The sequence below is a fragment of the Dromaius novaehollandiae genome, chromosome 28 (genome assembly GCF_036370855.1).
Source record: "Dromaius novaehollandiae isolate bDroNov1 chromosome 28, bDroNov1.hap1, whole genome shotgun sequence".
Taxonomy (NCBI): Eukaryota; Metazoa; Chordata; class Aves; order Casuariiformes; family Dromaiidae; genus Dromaius; species Dromaius novaehollandiae.
The window spans coordinates 3,727,569-3,745,512 of record NC_088125.1 but is presented as its reverse complement, the minus strand read 5'-3'; the positions used below and the strand labels follow the sequence as shown (position 1 = coordinate 3,745,512).

The 17,944-nt window shown below is 45.0% G+C and overlaps 1 protein-coding gene across 7 annotated transcripts in view; it reads right to left on the bottom strand.

Annotated features, from left to right (window-relative positions):
• The window catches only part of LOC112991444 (keratin, type II cytoskeletal 4-like), a 39,440-nt gene extending 22,839 nt beyond the window's left edge, over positions 1-16,601 (bottom strand). For 3 of the 7 annotated variants that reach the window (XM_064498355.1, XM_064498357.1, XM_064498354.1), the window contains exons 1-9: positions 16,101-16,212; positions 5,342-8,610; positions 3,749-3,966; positions 2,639-2,699; positions 1,772-1,867; positions 1,233-1,397; positions 1,013-1,138; positions 469-689; positions 252-280 (exon numbers count right to left, since the gene is read on the bottom strand). In XM_064498355.1, the coding sequence (XP_064354425.1) occupies positions 252-280; positions 469-689; positions 1,013-1,138; positions 1,233-1,397; positions 1,772-1,867; positions 2,639-2,699; positions 3,749-3,966; positions 5,342-5,914 (1,489 nt within the window). In that variant the 5' untranslated portion in view covers positions 5,915-8,610; positions 16,101-16,212. Of the gene's footprint in view, positions 1-251; positions 281-468; positions 690-1,012; positions 1,139-1,232; positions 1,398-1,771; positions 1,868-2,638; positions 2,700-3,748; positions 3,967-5,341; positions 8,611-16,100 lie in introns of all 7 variants that reach the window. The other 4 variants (XM_064498356.1, XM_064498353.1, XM_064498358.1 and 1 more) reach the window with 4 other exon arrangements.
• Positions 16,602-17,944: the final 1,343 nt, after the last annotated feature.

Sequence of the window (17,944 nt, the reverse complement as noted above, 5' to 3'; positions counted from 1 at the left end):
GTAGACACATATAATAAGAGACATGTCTCCCACTCCTTACAAGTTTTGTTGAAATTTGCCAATAAGCTCAAAAATTAGTAGATAAGGACAAAGATATAAATGCATATACACATGTATTCACACACACAAGACAACAACATATGCCTCATTTGCCTAGGAAACTAAGTTCAAAACACACATGGTGTTAAGCATCACAGACAATAAACTGGTAATGGTGCTCTTAAGGCAGGCCATAACCTTGATATACTTACAGATTCTTGCTGGTGAGCCTTCCTGTATCCTGTGAAGGAAAGGCAAAATTGAGATAGTGTCCCCAGTAAATCTAAAAGTCAGTTTAGGCTCTATCAATAGCCCAAAGAGAGCTCATCCTTTCCAGACAGCAGTTCATTTTAGCAATCTAAGTGATGGATTGTAGGACAGATTGCACTGAGCAGGTGCTTCTATCCAGGATGAATAGTTTGTACCTACCTTGTCTCCTCTTCCTCAAGGAGTGACCTGTACATGGCAATTTCAATATCCAGGGTCAGTTTTGCATTCAGGAGCTCCTGGTAGTCATGAAGAAGGCGAGCTAGCTCATCTTTGGCCTGCTGAAAGGCATGCTCCAACTCCTGAAGCTTTTCCTGGCCGTCTTTGAGGGCAGAGTTCCCATGCTGGTCAGCATCCCTAATTGCTTCTTGGAGGCTGGCATTCTGCAGAGGGCACAAGTAGAATGTGTCCATTTCCCTTCAACAGGGCTGGGATTTTCAAACCTTCCTGAGAGTCCTTGGAACTAAAAGGCTTACCTCAATGATAGCACTCAAAAGATACAGCATTAGACAGGCTAAATTAACCCAAATTCAATCCCAGCATAGATAACCAAAATCGAAACCTGTTTCACTTCAAAGTGAACACATCATCTCCAGATTTGGCTCCAAAGGGCAGGTTACATTATTCTGCATTGACTCCCCATGTAGACATCCTTAGGATGCATGACATGAGCAATTTAGTCCTGTTAGGAAAGCCTCAGCTTTACCTTTTTCCTTACGATTTCAATTTCTGGCTGTAGTCTTTGGATCTGCCTGGTCAGTTCTTGGATTTCCTGAAAACTGTTTCTCAGCTGCTCACGGTAATTTACCCCCATGTCCTGAAGGTCCTGGTACTGGTGTGCAGAGAGAAGAGAACAGGCACCTTAGTTTCTTGTCCACTGATCCCCAAGCCAGACTTTCTTCCCTATCTCCTTGCTGCCTACTCACCCTGCCCTGATACATGGCATCCACTTCGGCTTTGCTCTTCTGAGCTATTCCCTCATACTCCTGTCTGACTTCTTCAATGATGCCATCCATGTTCAGATCTGTGTGGCTGTCCATGGACAGCATGACATTGGCGTTGCCAACTACTGTTTGCAGTTGAGACAGCTCCTGCAAGGAAAACAAGATTTTGGATATTAATAGCCCGGTTGAACAGTTCAGGCCCTGTTATGAGGAATGAAATGGGACCCTCTGTCCAACCAACCACTGGAACTTCCCTACCTGCATCACCCAGAGCCTAGAATCCTTGGAGTCCTACAGGTCAACCACCAGTTTTAATTTTCAAGTGTCTCTTCCAACCTCCAGGCCACACCAGCCCCCTGTTTTCACTCATGGGTACAAAAAGGCACTTCACTAGATCAAAGGCCAAGGATGATCCATTCTACATGCTAAGTCCTGTTCCAGGTGAATTTTCTAGGAACCTCCAAAAGGTACATGTCCTATATGACCCGAGGGAAAGTTTTTAGCACAAGAAGCATACTCACTGCCTCATATAAGCATCTGAGGAACTCAAGCGCCTGTTTCAGTATTTCCACCCGCACATCAAACTCTGTTTTTCTCATGTGGGCACTGTCCAATTCCTGTGAAGAGAACCACAGGCGTATTTATATTTCTTTAATGGCAAGCTCTCCAAAGTGCAATTCTTGCTAAACTTGGTACATTTCTTTAAGCCCTTCATTCCTGGAGTCAGATAATGGCCCAAGAATCTCAGTTTTAATTTTAAAAGCAGCAGAAATAGAAGGGAAGTTTTCAACTTTTAGAAATGAAAAGAATTATTTAGAAATAAAGCAGAATAGTTGTGGCAACAGATGCATTCCTGGGGAAAATGCAAAATGTACAAACACGGATTTCATTATTTTTTCTGATAAAAAGTTATCTGAATTTTCTATTTTCCTACTTAAATCATCTATAAAGACCTATAAATGTTATCCTGTGTGTACACAAAGGTGTATGTGTGTACACACACATGCATAAGCAGAAAGCTGCATTAAAGACGGTCACATTCACAATCAGCTTCTCCACCTGACACAGGCAACACACAAATTGCTGAATTTTGGCTTTGCTTCATCTTCCTCAACATTAGTCCCCTAATAATATCTCACCCAGACCACGTTGAGTGAACAGAGAAAGACAAACACCTCTTAGATATTCATCTTACAAGGGACCGAGTCAGTCTCTGGAGGAAATGATTTCTCTCCATTCGTGCAGTAAAAAACTTAGGTTGTAGATGACTTCAGTTAGAGAAGAGATAAAGTTAAGCAAAGAGGCTGCTTTTGAAAACCTCAGCCACAATTCAGTTATTGTTTTCTCTCTGGGGCTTTGATTTAGCCCAGTGCCTTGGATTACTTCACCTTTTTGAGCTCCACAGATGACTCCTCTTGACACATGCACTTGTTGATTTCATCCTCGAATCTGTTGCAACAGAGAAAAGAAATAGATAGCTCATGGCCTATCAATTTTTCAGTCAAGTGGATCAGAAACCAAAGGGAATGAACCAAACACTGACTGTGCCAAGTTTTCATTTAAATGCAGTTTCTGCCAGCTGCAAAAGCAGTTGCAAAACCTCTGGAAAAGCATACGCCAAAATAGCAAAAACATGGTAGATCTAGACAAGGTCTAAAGTCCTCACAGTCTGAGCTAAACTTCTCACATTCCAGGGCTGTAGACGTATAGCATCGTTTGGGAGCAGCTAAGCTAGAACAAGAAGCGACTCTTCTCAGCTTGAGCCCACTGCTCAGCTCTGCCCCTCGTCTCCTCCAGTGCACAGGTTTACCACAATTCCTACCTGCCAGTGAAGCAGGAGTAAGGAATTCTGGGTCACTCACTGGTAGGGGGAAGAAGGGTGTGAGGGGAGAAGGAGTCACATAGATCTACAGGGTCTTTCATTTTCCTGTCACCGTGCAGGGTTCTGCCCTCATCAAAACTCCTGCGTTAGTCTTCCAGATTCAAAGTTAAGTTGCATAATGAACCTACTACAGGACTGCACCACAATGGCTACAAAACCCTTGAAGGTGAGAAGATAAGCTATGGCATCCCAGACCATGATTAAGACAAGACTTCCTGGCTTAATAATAAACATACAGATTAATAATGCTATTATTTTCATCATTATTAACAGCAACACTAATGTTTTCATACCGCAAGTCTAGACTGGGTCTTCCAAAGGAGTCAAGGCCTTGCTTGTTACCACCAAGGCAACACATTCTTTTAGGAACATGGAAGCATTAGGCTCACAAAGTCATGAAGCTCTTTTACGGTGGAGACTCCCCATCCTGCCCTTCCACCACCTGACTGTCACCAATTACTTCTACTACTATGGTTGAGTTGTTCAAAGGAACATGAAGGACTCAGGCACCTAGTTCCATGTCAGTTCCAATGGGATTTGGATACCAAATTTACTTCATTGCATTGGAAAATTCCAGCTCTACAGTCTGCCTTTTCCCAGGCTTGTGATTATTCACCTCTTTTTATAATCTTCAATAAACTGAAGCGTATTGTATGCTTCCGGATCCAGCTGTTCCTTTTGGTTCTGGAGAGTTTCTAACTGCCTCTGCAGGTTGCTGATGTAAGACTGGAAGAAAGAGGCGATACTTCTCCTTTCCTCTGGATGGAGGCTTTGTTGCTGCAGAAGTTCCCATTTGGTCACTAGAGCCTGGTTCTGCTGCTCAAGGCGTTGAACCTGAAAGCCAAAACAAAAGAGCGTCTCTACCACTGGAAAGCACTGGGGGAAGCACTGACAGCAGCATTAGTCTCTATTAACAATAGCAAAACCAACACTAATTAATATTTCCACCACAGTAACATCTAGAGGTTTAGTGAGCTGGGACCAACTGTAAAAACTGTGATACTAGCACATGAGACAGTTTAGGTAAATATGGGGACTATCCAATCTGTTGCCTAAGAAGGGTATGATTTTACTGCTGCTTCTCAAAGCTGATCCTCACTCTGATCTCTGCTGGTTTTTCATCTCTTAAATGCACAATATTTTGGGAGGATGTTTGGGGTGGGGGGAGATTTCAGTTGTTTCTCAAGTTCCTTACACATCCAAATACGTGAGAAGGGCTAGCCCCTTAGGAGAACACACAGGATGACTCTTCTTCTAGATATATCTTGACTTAGAGAAGAAGGTTAGGAAGACCTACAACACTCAGAGTTGGCATTTTCAGAAAACCAGAAGGATAGCATCTCTTTAGAGGGGATGCTGAACGGGCCGTTAACCTGGCAGCTGACATCCAGAATGTTTCAAAAAGAGTCAAAAACCCTCATATTTTTCAGGATTAAGCGTGCTTAAAACTTCTAGGTGTAACCAACATCTTTCCTATAAGGTAATACCAGAAGTCCTTAAGTCCTCACATGTAACAAATAATACCAGCTTCCACCCTATAGAGACACACGGCACCACCCAAAGGCAGATGCGAGGTCTGTGTGGGTGGAAGTGTTTTGTTCCTGTGTCTGTGAGTAGAAAGGAATGAGAAGATAACACTAGGCACAGAGACGAAAGAGTTGTAGTGTAAACCAAGGAAATAGGTAAAGAAGATTTGGGGACCCCTGGCTAGCAGAAAGAGGCTAGGAACTCCGAGCAAAGAAATCACTTGCCATTTTGTGGTTTGAAGAAATGCAGTATTTTGCTTTGCTTGAGGAAAAAAACAGAAACATATCAATGATGTCCATTACCCATTTCTCCTCCTAACATGAACAATTCTCAGGCCCTGGAATATTGCTAGCCCTGCAGATTTCCTTTTCCTCAAAAGGGAAATGGATTAACATGTCAGTGACATGCCAGTAGTTCATTATCATCCTGCCACAAAAGACGACTTGAAGATACTTATCCCAGGGCTAAATATAAGTGATTCATGCAGCAGAGTTTACAACAAGCTATTAAGAACTTTGTACTGGCCTAATGGAATCCAGCCATTGCTGTAAATTTGGAGGAAAAGATGCAAAAGGATCAGAGGTGTTAATGCCGCACTTGTCCCCACACCTTTCCCAAGCAGAGCAGTACCCCTGCTATCTCCCCCTCCTGGATAAGAAGGAAAAAGACAACAGGGACTTACCTTATCGATGAATGATGCAAATCTGTTGTTGAGAGTCTTAATCTGCTCTTTCTCATCTGACCGCACTCTCTGGAGCTCAGGGTCAATTTGTCCGTGTACTGGCCTCAGGCTGGTATTGACATGGACCTCCTTGATGCGTCGACTAACACCAGCCTGCCCAAAACTCCGTCCAGCCCCTTGCTCGCTAAAGGCATTTCTGTGAAGGCCACCTCCAAGTGCCTCCCTGCCTAAACCTCCTCCACAGATGCCACCAAGCCCTGCTTCACCACCTTGAAAAGCTCCCACAGGACATCCTCTTCTGCCAAAGCCCATATCAAAATGTCTCCTGCCACCAAATCCCAGGCACCTTCCATATCCTCCTCCTCCTCCTCTGTAGCCTCCACAGATAAAAACGTTCCTAAACCCACCAAGGTTATGCAGACTCCTGCTGCCATACCCATAACCACCATACCTTTCTTCTCCTCTGTTGTCGTCGCAAAAGCTTACAGCAGACGAGCTTCGCCCACTACCCAGCCTGCCACAGTGAACAAAACTGAAACCCCCATCCCCAAATCTGGAGAATTGTCGGCTCATAGCGTCGCTTTCAGAGCGTTAAGAGAAGGCAAGAGAGCGGGTGGTGGAGGTTGTAAAACAGGAGGAGAAGTGAGAGTGAAGGAGCCTCAACTCCTCTGCCAGGGGAGATGGAAGTTCTCCTTTATATCTTATGGAGGAGTTGGTCTCCATTCCATGGTAATCAGCAGGTTTGTTAATTTTATTACTGGGTTCGGTTCATCAGGCAGCAATTAATGGCTGCTTGAACGGGCAACAGAGTAAACACCACACACTGATGGAGGAATTGCAAAATTCTCCAAATCCTGCTTGACTCACAAGCTTTGCTCAGATGAGGCTTCCTTATCTAGTTAGCCTGCCCTCCATCATTAATTACAGTTTGCATAGTTATCAATGCACATTACTATGCTTTGTTCTCTCTCGTTTTTCCCCTCTTTTGGCATTTCATTTTATGAGATGCCAAGCCTCCATATAGCCCTCACATAGCCCTCACTGACTGTGGGGAGAGCGGAGGGTGCTCAGCTTCCTTCACCGTATCACCTGAAGTGCACACTATGCATCAAGTATATGATGCTATGCATGAAGTATAGAGCTGGTCTCCATCCAAGCTTTTCTACCCAGATTCTCCCACTGTGCATCCATCCGACCCATCCTTCCACCCCCTCCCTGCCTCTGTGCAGGACTCCATCTTTCCAGTCCGAGCACACTTTGGTGTGGCAAACGGCCGTGGACATGTTAAAGAGCATTTGAGAGACAAGTCGCGCTGCAGGCAACGCCACTGGGAGACTTCAGCTTTGACCAATACCTCAAGATGACAATGGAGATGTGATACACTGTCACCCAAAGCACCACTGGGAACAACTTCCCAACGGCAAGCACCTCTCCTTCATCCCCTGCACAACATGAGGATGAGCTGGGCTTCACCTGAAGGGATGCACTTCCTTCCAAAGGTTGGGGATAAAGCCATAGCACAAACAGTTCAGCTACATAGCTGTTATGTGGTCCGGGCTTTGTAATCCTTGCTCTGGCTCCATTTGGGAAGTGCCTTGTAAGCCCCTGAAAGGAGAAGTTTGTAGGGAGAGGTAACAGCTGTTATTAGACCAGCTGATTTACCTAAAAGTGGACAAGCTTTTGGACACTCAGCAACCACATGAAGGGTACAGCATTAGACAGAGTTTTTCCCAGACAGGCAAATGAAAAACACTATTTCCCCCTAAAAACTTGATCTCTTAAAGCCTTAGACCAGGAGTGGCCTACTAGTAGCCCAGACCTCCCATTTATGCTACTTTTTTGTACCTAAACTTTACTTATTACCTATATTTTTATGAAAATTTGAACCAAGTATCCCACTCATTTTCCCCTCTTTCCCCAAATTATTATACAAAAAGCTGACTTGGACTGAGAATCACGTGTCCTGCTGGAAAGGCGGCTTGTGGTAAACAAAAGCTTGTGTAACGATGATGATTTTAAAAGTGAATGGGGGAAAAATCTGGGAATGGGTCCATTTCAACCCATCTGGGGTAAGATTTGTCAAAATATTAGGACTGGACACAAGATCTTTCCTCTTCTGTTTCAGTTTGGCTCAATAGTTTCTAGATGATGGTCCATCCCAAGATAAACCAATGTAAGTTGTTCTCCTTCAGTCCCACATTTCCTAAGTATTCGAGATGCTCTTGTGATAAAGTTGCTGGTGAGATTCAAGCAGCCAAAAAGAAAGGATCAGCAAAGTATCCATCATGCAGAATTCCACCAAGAATTTCATCACAAGGATGAAATATTCTGTCAGTCCCATATTTTTATTTTTATCTGAATAAGTTTCTGTCAAGCTGAAAGATGCTCTCAGAATTGTATCTGCTCTGTGCGAAATTCTGCATGGGACAAACTGTGTCTGAAAACTGCAGAGACTAAAACTTCTGTGTGACCAAGGAGCAATTAGAAAGATCAGGATGACAATATGCGATTTCTTGTCAGGAGGAGCTGAGACCCAGTGGAACACAACCCATGATTTTCCTTGCAAGATCTGAGCCAAAGAGTCCCCTTTGCCCTAATGATTCTTTGGCAGCAGTACAACAGTTTCTAAAGGCTCAGTGCTTTTCACCTGTTGAGTTTGTGACCTACTGCTTCAGATGTAATTCACCTTCATCCCTGCTCCTTTCATTTTGAGTGTGTCTTGTTCCAATGTACTCTGCATCAGGCAATAGTTTAAATCATGGATCTTGCAAGGAAGTGTTATGACCTAGGGGAGGGAACACCCACAGACCAAACAAGCCAGATCAATTTGGAATGATGGTTAGACAGATGTCTGTACAAAATCACTGCCCAAAAAGCATACGTAAACTGGCTGCATGAAGTAAGCCAGGCAGTGTTCAGACATCTAGAACCACTGCATCGACCTCTGAGGGAGCAGAGTCCCCACTGAGAAGGCCTCCTGCAAACCCTGCACAAAAAAGCAGCCATCCTGCCCATGTGCCACACAATCCAAGAGCATGGCATGTAGGTGGTGGTTGTTGTGATTGTCACTGGCACAGTTCAGCCTTGGCACAACAGACCAAGCCACACCTGAACCCGTTGAGCTGGCTCCAGGAACAGTAACATACCCAGGCTCAGAGAGATGTTCACACATCCTGCAGATGAAGGGGAGCATCCGGCAACACCTTCCTCTTTCCTGCAGTGAGTTGGTATTGTTCTCAGATGTGTCCAGATAGCTTCTGTTCTGATCCCTTCAAAAAGTAGCACAACAGTTCCCAACACACATGGGCCAAAAGAACCACAGGTTCAACACACATCCTTACCACAGAGATGGATAATCAGAGTCTACTAGGGAGTGGAATTCTTTAGGGGCTATTCAAATAGCCATGTGAGTTGGTCTGGCTTTTTATGATTTAAGACAACTTTAAATTGAATCCCAGAAGTTATTCATTTACCATAGATTGTCTGGGCTTCTACAGTTGAGAGTAGAGAACCTCTATGGGCTATTCCTCCCACGCAGAGAGGTCTCTGAGACAGGTGACATGAGTGTTCCTTTCTGAATATTCTTATTTCCCTCCATGGACCAAAGGGGAACCAGGAAAACTCACTTAACTGCTAATTTTGGGATGGTGAAAGTGATGCGACTTGAGCATGGGTCTGCTGGAGAAGGGCTGTTGAGAGACTGCACCAAGGATTTACATTTTCAAACCATAAAGTCTGTTCACAGACCCAAGCTTAACTTCTTGAGTACCACTGACCCAGGAACCGGGCAGCCTCCCCAGCCCACATCTATCTCATTCTGACTCAAGTCAACTTAAAACTGATCCACTGAATCTAAGCCACGGGGCCACCCCAAAACTGCCCTGGGAGTAATAAGTACTCAAGAAAACACCTCTAAATTTTTCCAGGACCATTTAAATCAGCTTAAAATAGGAAGCCTAAATGACTGAAATCCTGCAGATAACTGAGAAGGAAGATCTAGCTACTTTGTGTAGCCACGGGATGCAAATCCCTGATCTTTACAAGCTGCATCAGCTGAGCACAGATGAATAAGTACAGTAAGGAAGTTGGCAGCTACTGCACACTAATACAGTGGACACAAATACAGTAGCAAGTTATTAAATACAATACTTAGATTTAATAGCTGTCCAGATAAAGGATATAAACATATATACATAGCACTGGAATAGTAGGTCTTGACAGCTAGTTGCCTAAGTATCTGTTTAAGCAGGGCCGTAAGTCACTCAGAAAATTGGGCTGTGATCACAGGCATATTTAGAAAAATGATTCTCATCCCATAAACTTTCATTTTCTCCCACATTCTATTTCAGAGACTAGAGAATATTTTTCTGTGGCTAGTGAAGGCAATAAGAGATTTTGTGGTGAGGAAAAAAGGAAGAAACATGTCAAAAATCTTGTAGTGACACAGAAAAGTGAATTGCTGAGATTCAGCCAAATGATTATGCTACTTTAATTCCGAGGTTCCCCTGTTTGGATAGCATCTTACCTGCAGCAATATATAATACCAGTTACACAGACACTTCAGTGACAGAGCATGAATGTGATCTCACATATGTACCAAATGATACGTAAATCAGATGGAGTTTCCTTCCTCCAAATCTAGATCTGAGAGAGACTGGAAATCGCTATTAGACCACAGTTGCTCAAGAAAGAAACTGAACCCCATATCAGGGCACGTTCAGAATTACATGAGCTATTGACCCATCACAGTAAAACCCTGAAGCTTCTTGAAAAGTATAATTAGAGGATGTTTGAGAACCGCCTAAAATGGAAGGGCTCTGTCCTGCAGAGACTGATACAAGTCGGTACCGAGTTCAGCTGATTGGGAATGTTTGGGAAAGAAGGAGAGGAAAAAACCCACTTTTCTCTTTGCTAAACAGAAGCATTTTGGGGAAATGAGTTGGTTGAGTTGCACAGAACCAGGACGGAGGTTAGGATCAGGGTGGGGCAGAGGTTGCCAGTCCAAACAAAAAGCTCAGCAGATAGATGAGGAGTCTGGCGCAGTACTTGTCGCTGGCCCCTCCATCAGGAGCTGCTCTAGGATATGGACGTGCAGAAGTGACCTGTGGACCACGGCATTTCAGATGGTAAGAAACAGCACTGCATCACTGCTTGCATGTTTCTTTCTGGGAGGAAGAAGGACAGCAAGTAGAGTAAGGTAGAGACGAAGGTATCAAGGGCATCACAAATCAACCTGTAACCACCAGCAGAAAAGTGGATGGAACCAATTGCTCAGTTCATAACTAGAATGACAGCAAGCCAAGCTGAGGAGACGCTGAGGGACAAAGAAGAAGAAAGGAGAGCTGCCTCTGGAGCAGCATCTTTCTCGCCTGTGCAGGGAGACTACATGATGGCTTCAGGTTAGACATTTGACTTTCAGAAAGCCAAGTTAGGCAGGATGAACTTCATCTGGCAAGGCTGAGGGTGAGTCACTTCCCATCTCTGTCTCACCTTTGAGACACTTGTGTTTGAATGGGGGGCCTGTATTAACGCTGGATTTTAGTCTCAGGTCTTGACCAGTAGGTATTCCTCCAGTACAAAACAAAGTATTATTTTACCTTGCAGTCCCGTTAACAAATGATTAATGGCTATTTTAATAAAGGGCTAATTATTTTAGATTAACAGGAAGGTAAACAAATCAGCAGCTTACTTGTAACTGCCTGTAACGTTAAATGATCTGTTCAGAAAATTCTCATCATGCTTGCAATATCTGTTAATCTCTTACCTCCCCTACAAGAATGTGAAAGTATCAATTTAATATAATGTGTGAAAATAATGAAGTAATTTTCCTGTTGCTGTTATTAATATTATTAATAACTACAGGGAGTGGAAGAAGTAGAAGCTTGTTATTTTTTTCCACTTTATTGGCTAACCTAGTGCAAAATAGTGTCCTCTTATCCCCTGAGATCTCTTGAAGACTGAGCAAGTCTTGATTCCTGCACACACAGCTAACAAACCTCAGCCAAAATAAAGATTCTTTGCTGTATTGAGTAACGGGAGAAGGTATGAAAGCTACAACCCAATTGTTGTAGTAGGGCCATGGATTGGGAAAGCAGAGCTGGGCAGTAGCAGAACACGCGTGTCAACACGGCACACAGTAGCTTGGCTTTTGGCCACAGGAGAACTCTGGCAGCTGCGCAGGCTGATGCCCTCGAGCTGGGGCGTGCAGTGTTGGAGCAAAGCAGAGATGAAATCTCCAAAGGGTTTCAGGAGGAGCAGTGATACAGGCAGAAGGGAAAAAAAAGGAGGGTGAAGAGGAAACTGGGTTGAACTGTGGGTTAAATGCACTGGGTGTCATGAGCAAACACTACTGTTTTCTACATGCAGCTGCTGCCCAGCAGAAAAATAGGCAATAAACATGGCATCCGTGATGTAAGTAGGGGGGAAAAAAAAGGTTAGCAGAGCTTCACAGTCAAGATCTTCAGTGGGATTAAGTTAGGGAAGTGGCTGAAACTGCAGCCATTAACATTAGCTATCAGTGCTCACAAGGAAGTGCATCTCGAGAGTTTGAGTCCTTGGGCACTACTTTAGCAGGACCTCGGATCAAACAGCTTAACCAAATCTGGTCCAAACCTGGATCCAAAGGAACTAGCTGTTCATGGTGGGATTCATTTCCTGCCACCTGACCCACTGAATATTATCATCTAGCCAGAAGAGAGCAGCTGGCCTCTCCTGAGGGAGACTTCTCATTCATCCAAGCCACAGCCCCATCTGCAAGGACTCTTTTAGCAACCAAAAGCATTAAACACCCAGGTAATCTTTTCCACTTTTACAAAATTTAAGCACATCCAAGGAATGCCTTTCACAGGAAAGTTTACTCAGTGCATCTGTCCTTCCTAGCTAGACAAGGAATCAATAACACACTTGGTCAGAGTTGTGCTGCTTTTTCATCTTTTCCCAGGTAGAAAGCACACTAAGAGGGCTAAGGTAGGCATCAAAAGACACTGTTTATGTTTGAGAAGAGTTTTAATAACATCCCTCCCACCCCAAAAGGAAGTTCAAATAACAGCTGTGCATAGTTCTGGCAGACATTCAGAATCCAGTAAACAACATGATTAGCAGCCTACAAGAAAAGTGGGTCCCAGCACTGCCTTCTCTGAGCAGAGCATCATTAGTTCTGAGATGTTCACCACACCCACACAATCATGCCTACATATCACCTGGGCTGGCCTCCCAGTTGGATTAGAGCTGATAATTAATCCAATCAAGGTCAGACTGATCAGCTGAATAAATCACTCTTTGGAGTTATTGACACCTCAATTGCTACAATTATCTCTGCATCTGCAATAACTTTATCTGCAGGACAACAAAACAGATTGAGAACAGGTAAAGCAACACAAAAAGGACCAGAGCTTTGGTTATTCTCAGACTAGACCTCCTGCCCAGCAAGGGAAGGGCCCATAGAAAAGTCACCTAGTGTAGGCTTCATCTCCTGTAACATCCACCTCTAAATGGAAGCATTTTGGCTGATCTAGTCATTTAGGTTCTCTGCAAAACTGGTGAAAAGACATCACCACCTCCAGAAAGTGATTCCCTCTATCCAGGGAATCCCTTCTTGAAGGTCTCTCTTTTTCCACAGACTAACAGCCAAAGTTTCATTGGAGGAATCTCTTTACCACCGCCTTACAGATGATAGCACTGCTTTAAAGAACGGTGCTTCCTTTCCAAGAGGACTCTTCCATCAGAGAGGCTCTGCCAAGTGTATCATGCCAACGTACATTTGCTGAAGCTGCCTTCACAAAGCACCCCCCCCAAAAAAAAATCTCGTTCCAATGGAAAAATTTGCAGCCCCCTTCCCACCTCTGGGGCAATCTCTGATACAGAGCTGTTCCACAGTTCCAGACATGCCAAATTCCACAAATCCACATTCCCAGTCTCTCCAGGGCTTACAGTTGTCCCATTTGTCACAGACACGATGAGGACCAGTAATCAGTAACCTAGAATTTGCCACATAAAGGTGAGAGATTTTTCTGCATTCATCTTTTCCACAGACCTGTGGTATCATGAGACACCATATTTCATGAGCACTTTAAATCAACATAAACTGGTACTGCCACCAAAAGATTCATCCCACCTCACAGCTTCTCAGTCCCACATCTTTCCCTTCCTTGACCAGACACTAAGTGTGCTAAGCCTGGCATCTAGCATGCCCCTCGCAAATAAATGAATTCCTGTCATTTCACAACATTTCCCAATTAAAAGCTCCAGTTCACAACAGCAATTGCACTATATCATTTGCAGGCCAAGCTCTAAATCCAGCTTTTTCCCAAGAAGTTGAGCCTGGCGGCAGCTTTGCTCTTGGTGCATGCCAGAATAGTGTCCAATCATTACTGGAGCATACCAACTGCCGGAGAGGCCACTGCTCGGATCGGGGCCAGGAGGTTTTGCATAGCTGGCTGAGCACAGCTTGCCGAGCAACACAGTGGTGCTTCTTCCAGCTCATGGTGCAATGGACCCAGGGAGGACAGCACGTCATTACCTCCCACCAGCGCTTCTTGGGGACCCAGACACCTTGTGCTTGCTTGCTGGCGTGCACAGCACTAGCGATGGGTTTAGGCTGCCACATCTGAGTTCTCTCTCTGATCCAGAAAAACCATCTGGAAAGAACTTAGTATTTGGCTGCCTGTCTGGTGGCACAAGGGAACTGTCAGCATGCTGGCTATAAGTCGCAGGGAGGTGCTAGGGATGGAAACAGTTTGCTCAGAGGCCCAAGTTGCTCTGCAGCAGTATTTACCATTCCAGTGTTGACATTGAGGTTATTACTGCACACAGTGCAAGTGTGTGGGACTTGGGGCAAGCAGCAAAGGGCAACACTTTGACTTGTCTTAGGTGGGAGAGAATCCTAAGATCTATTAAGACTGCTTTGGTCACTCACATCCTTCAGATCCTGTGGCTGATACTGTGGAAGAGGGATACGGGATTTCAAATGACAACTGTGGGCAGCCCTGGCACCTTGAGAGGAATCCACGATGAGCTGCTGTTCATCAAAGTTGTCATTTGACAAGAAAATTCTCCTGGGTCCACATACAACCTCTGGCTTGGGGAAAAAAAATAAAATCCCCTGAGCACTCAGCTCTGTTGGAAGACAGGGCTGTCCCATGCCACAGCTCTTGTTCACATTGGCAGATCATCAGCATTGTCACATGGCCTGAGAGGGCCAGAACCCAGGTATTAGGATATCAGGAATTATCTCATCCTTCAGTCACTTCCACCCTGGCCTGCAGCTGCACTTTGCTCAAAGGCAGAATCTCATTTTGGAGGAACTGGGACAGATCTGCACACCAGAACAACTGGCAAAGACACACCACCGGTGGAAAGAGCCAAGCCAGTTGCAAACTGATGTTTTGCATTTTAGAGTTGCTTCTAAAAACCTTCCCCAAATCACGCTGCCCTCAAGTCTCCCCATGCCAGAAGTAATCAGCTATAAACAGAAGGTTTCACTACAGTTATTTATTGTTACTGGGAACCTCAGTCAGGGCCAGAAGTGATCTGTGCAAGGTGTTGTACGAGCAGAACCAAGTAGAACTGTGAACCCAAACAGCAGCAAACTGTGTGATACAAGGGCCAGCCATCGGGTGCAGAAACAGGGGCACGTGAAGGGACCGAGGCAGCACCTGCCACTGCCTAGGCAGCCGTCTCAGTGCACCAGCAGCCTTCTGTGTTACAGAAAAACATGGCTGGCAGGAGGCAATGCCACCTAAGGTTCTCTCTCACACCTGAAAAGGGCTCCAAGGAAGTTCTTCAGCACCACAAACCCATCCTCTGAAGCCGGGTGTGGGCTGATTTCCTCCTTGTGTCTGCTAGGAGAGAGGGAAGGGACATGAGCAGGCTGTGGGGCAGAAATGGACCTGTAAGGATCTGGACTGTAGTACAGAAAGTGCAAAGCAGATATTTCCAAAAAATGCTCCTCTCTATTTTCTTCTCCAGTCACACATTGTCACCAAGAAGCCTTCTGAGGTGAACAGATGTTCTGGCTCTCTCCTGCTGCACCTTACAAGGAGGCAGATTGCTAACTAACACTGTTCAGTAAAGAATTGAGCAGCATCTTTTACACACGTAAAGTCTTTGCTGAGCCCTCTAGTGGTGCTCACCACATTCTGTGCTCCAAAATCCGCCTAGAGCAGCAGTGAACTGCCCAGCTCGCTGTAAAAATAACCACCGAGCCCTCAGCATGGCCAAAGGATACCCAGAGCCTGATGCATCACATTGCTATTTTGGGGCAGAGTTCCCTGTGTGGATGAGTGACCCAGGGCTTTCCTCATGGTCTTCTCCACAAGGTCCTGCCTGTTTCTAGCTCTGAACTTTCTCATCCAGCCTTCCTTTCTCACCCGAGATACCAGCAAGGAATTACCTGTGGAAATTGATAGGTCTCCAGCAAAGGCCCAAAGTTCCTCTTCCTCCATGAGGAAAGCTGCCATTAAAGCAGGCTGTGTTTAGTCACCAAGACTTTTATTTTCCTTTGCTCCAAAAGTCAGACCTGACACCCAGAAGACACATTTCAGCAGCTGAAGAGCATGTACCAGTGCTTTGGCAGCCTGGTGTGAGTAACCTCAGCCATCACAGGCTGTCAGATCCAAGCACTAAGTAAACTCCCTTGTCCAAAGCCCCATTTGCCTTGCTGTTATTCCAGTAGAGAAAAAAAGACCTCTCCATCTACCCCAGAGTGTTGTATCCCACCAGGAGTCCTTTTATGTAAGAGTGAATAAATTACAGGTCCTACCTTATCAACAAAGGAGGCAAGTTTGTTGTTGAAGGTCTTGATCTGCTCCTTCTTCAGCTGTTGCACCTTCCAGATCTCAGGTTCAGTATCTAGACTGAGGGGTTCCACAAAGTTTTGGCTGATGGTGACTTCTTGCATGCCAGCAGTTGAGATAAAGGGAAATTATCATATCTTTTTCCAAGCAAGCAACCTGTTGTCACCAAGATTAGCCATACAATGTTAGAAACACTCAGCACCAAAGCCCCCCTCTTAGCTGAGAGCTTCCAACAGCCACCTCTTGGAAGCACTTCTCTTCCCACCATAGAAAAATCCACTGCAAAGCCACAGTAGCCATTTCTTTCTCAGCCCAAAGGTCTGAGAGCCACTACTGAAACTCCCTTACTCTAATGTTCTGCTGCTGACTTGTATCTATTTACTTCAAATGGATAAGGCTGCAGTGCACACCCCACACCCCCAAGGAAAAAAAATTTTTTGCTGAGATAGGTGGGGTATGAAACCTCCAAACAGAGGCTCAGCTATTGCTTTCCTATATATCTGCAGGGAACAGGGCTCAGCTGAAGTGAAAAGTAAGTAATCCAGACCAGCTGAGAGGCTTGGTTCATTGGCTGCCAGCCCAGCCTTTACTCCAGCAGGTTTCAAACACCTGTGGGACACAGAAAATTTAGAAATTTTTTTCTAGTGACTTTAGAGAGTGGTTTTGTGGGGAAGAGGGAAAAGAGGCTGATCTGAGAACTTCCAGGACCAGAATGAAGTGGCTGTCTGAGTCCGATACAGGGACCAATGTCTATTTTAGTTGATTCTGGCCCCTGTTCTTCTACAGATCAGGCAAGGCTGAGGACCTGCAGCACAGGCAGATCTGTCACAAGCCTGGTTATTTGCAAATGCAACACATTGCTTGTCCTTTCATGTTCCATTGTTTTTTCAGTTGTAAGCAATGGCTACACTGAGAATAAAACCAGTCCTTGCTTTAGGTACCGTTTTTCTAGACAACCTGAAACTCACATCTCAGCCAGACCCATCATTTCTAGGACAGTCAATTTGTCATCCACCTCGGGGACAGGAACACGTTCGGGTGTGTATGGGAATGGGACAGTGTCCCTTACAGTCTGCAAGCCCTCCAGTGGCATTTTGTGGCCATGTCTACGCCGTCTTCATCATGAGCGCCAAGAAGTGAGCCCTGGTCCCCAGGCTACGGGAGGTGCAGACTTTCTTCCATCCATACTTCTAGCTAAAAGTGGATGCTGTCATGTCATGGCCTGCTTGCCACCATCAACAGAAGTAGTCAGAAGATGCGGAGCGTGGGGTCATGAGTATAAAGCTAAGGGAATATCAGCCAGTTCTTGGGGCAGAGCTTGTCAGTGTGGGAGTGAGATGAAGGGCAGAATGCATCCAAGCCAGAGTGGATGTGACAAAGAAGAAGAGGGAGGGTTGCTGTCAGCACCTAACACCGATGATATGGTTTCCAGAAGCTGAATTTTGGCAAATCCTGCTCTACCTGTCCCAATTTCTCTGGCAGTTGTAAAGCTTTCAATATGTTTGTTGATGTGTTTCCTTACAGAAGCTTTTAGGTCCTTGCCTGGTGGGTTTTAAAATTCTTTCCTATCTGCTTCAAGCCCAGAGACTTAGTGGACCTGTTGCTGCTGTCCTGATATGCTGAGTTCAGCCTCACTTGAGAAGGTGCAGAGGTCAGTAGGGTTTCTAGTTAGTATTTGAGCTAGTTTTGAACTTGAATAGACAAGTCGAGTTGAAAGCGAGTGAGCTGGGGGTGTTGCCAATGCCATTAGACATGGAGATAAGGATGCTGATTTCAGCATTTAAAACTTGGTTGCGCTGCCTCCTCCGCA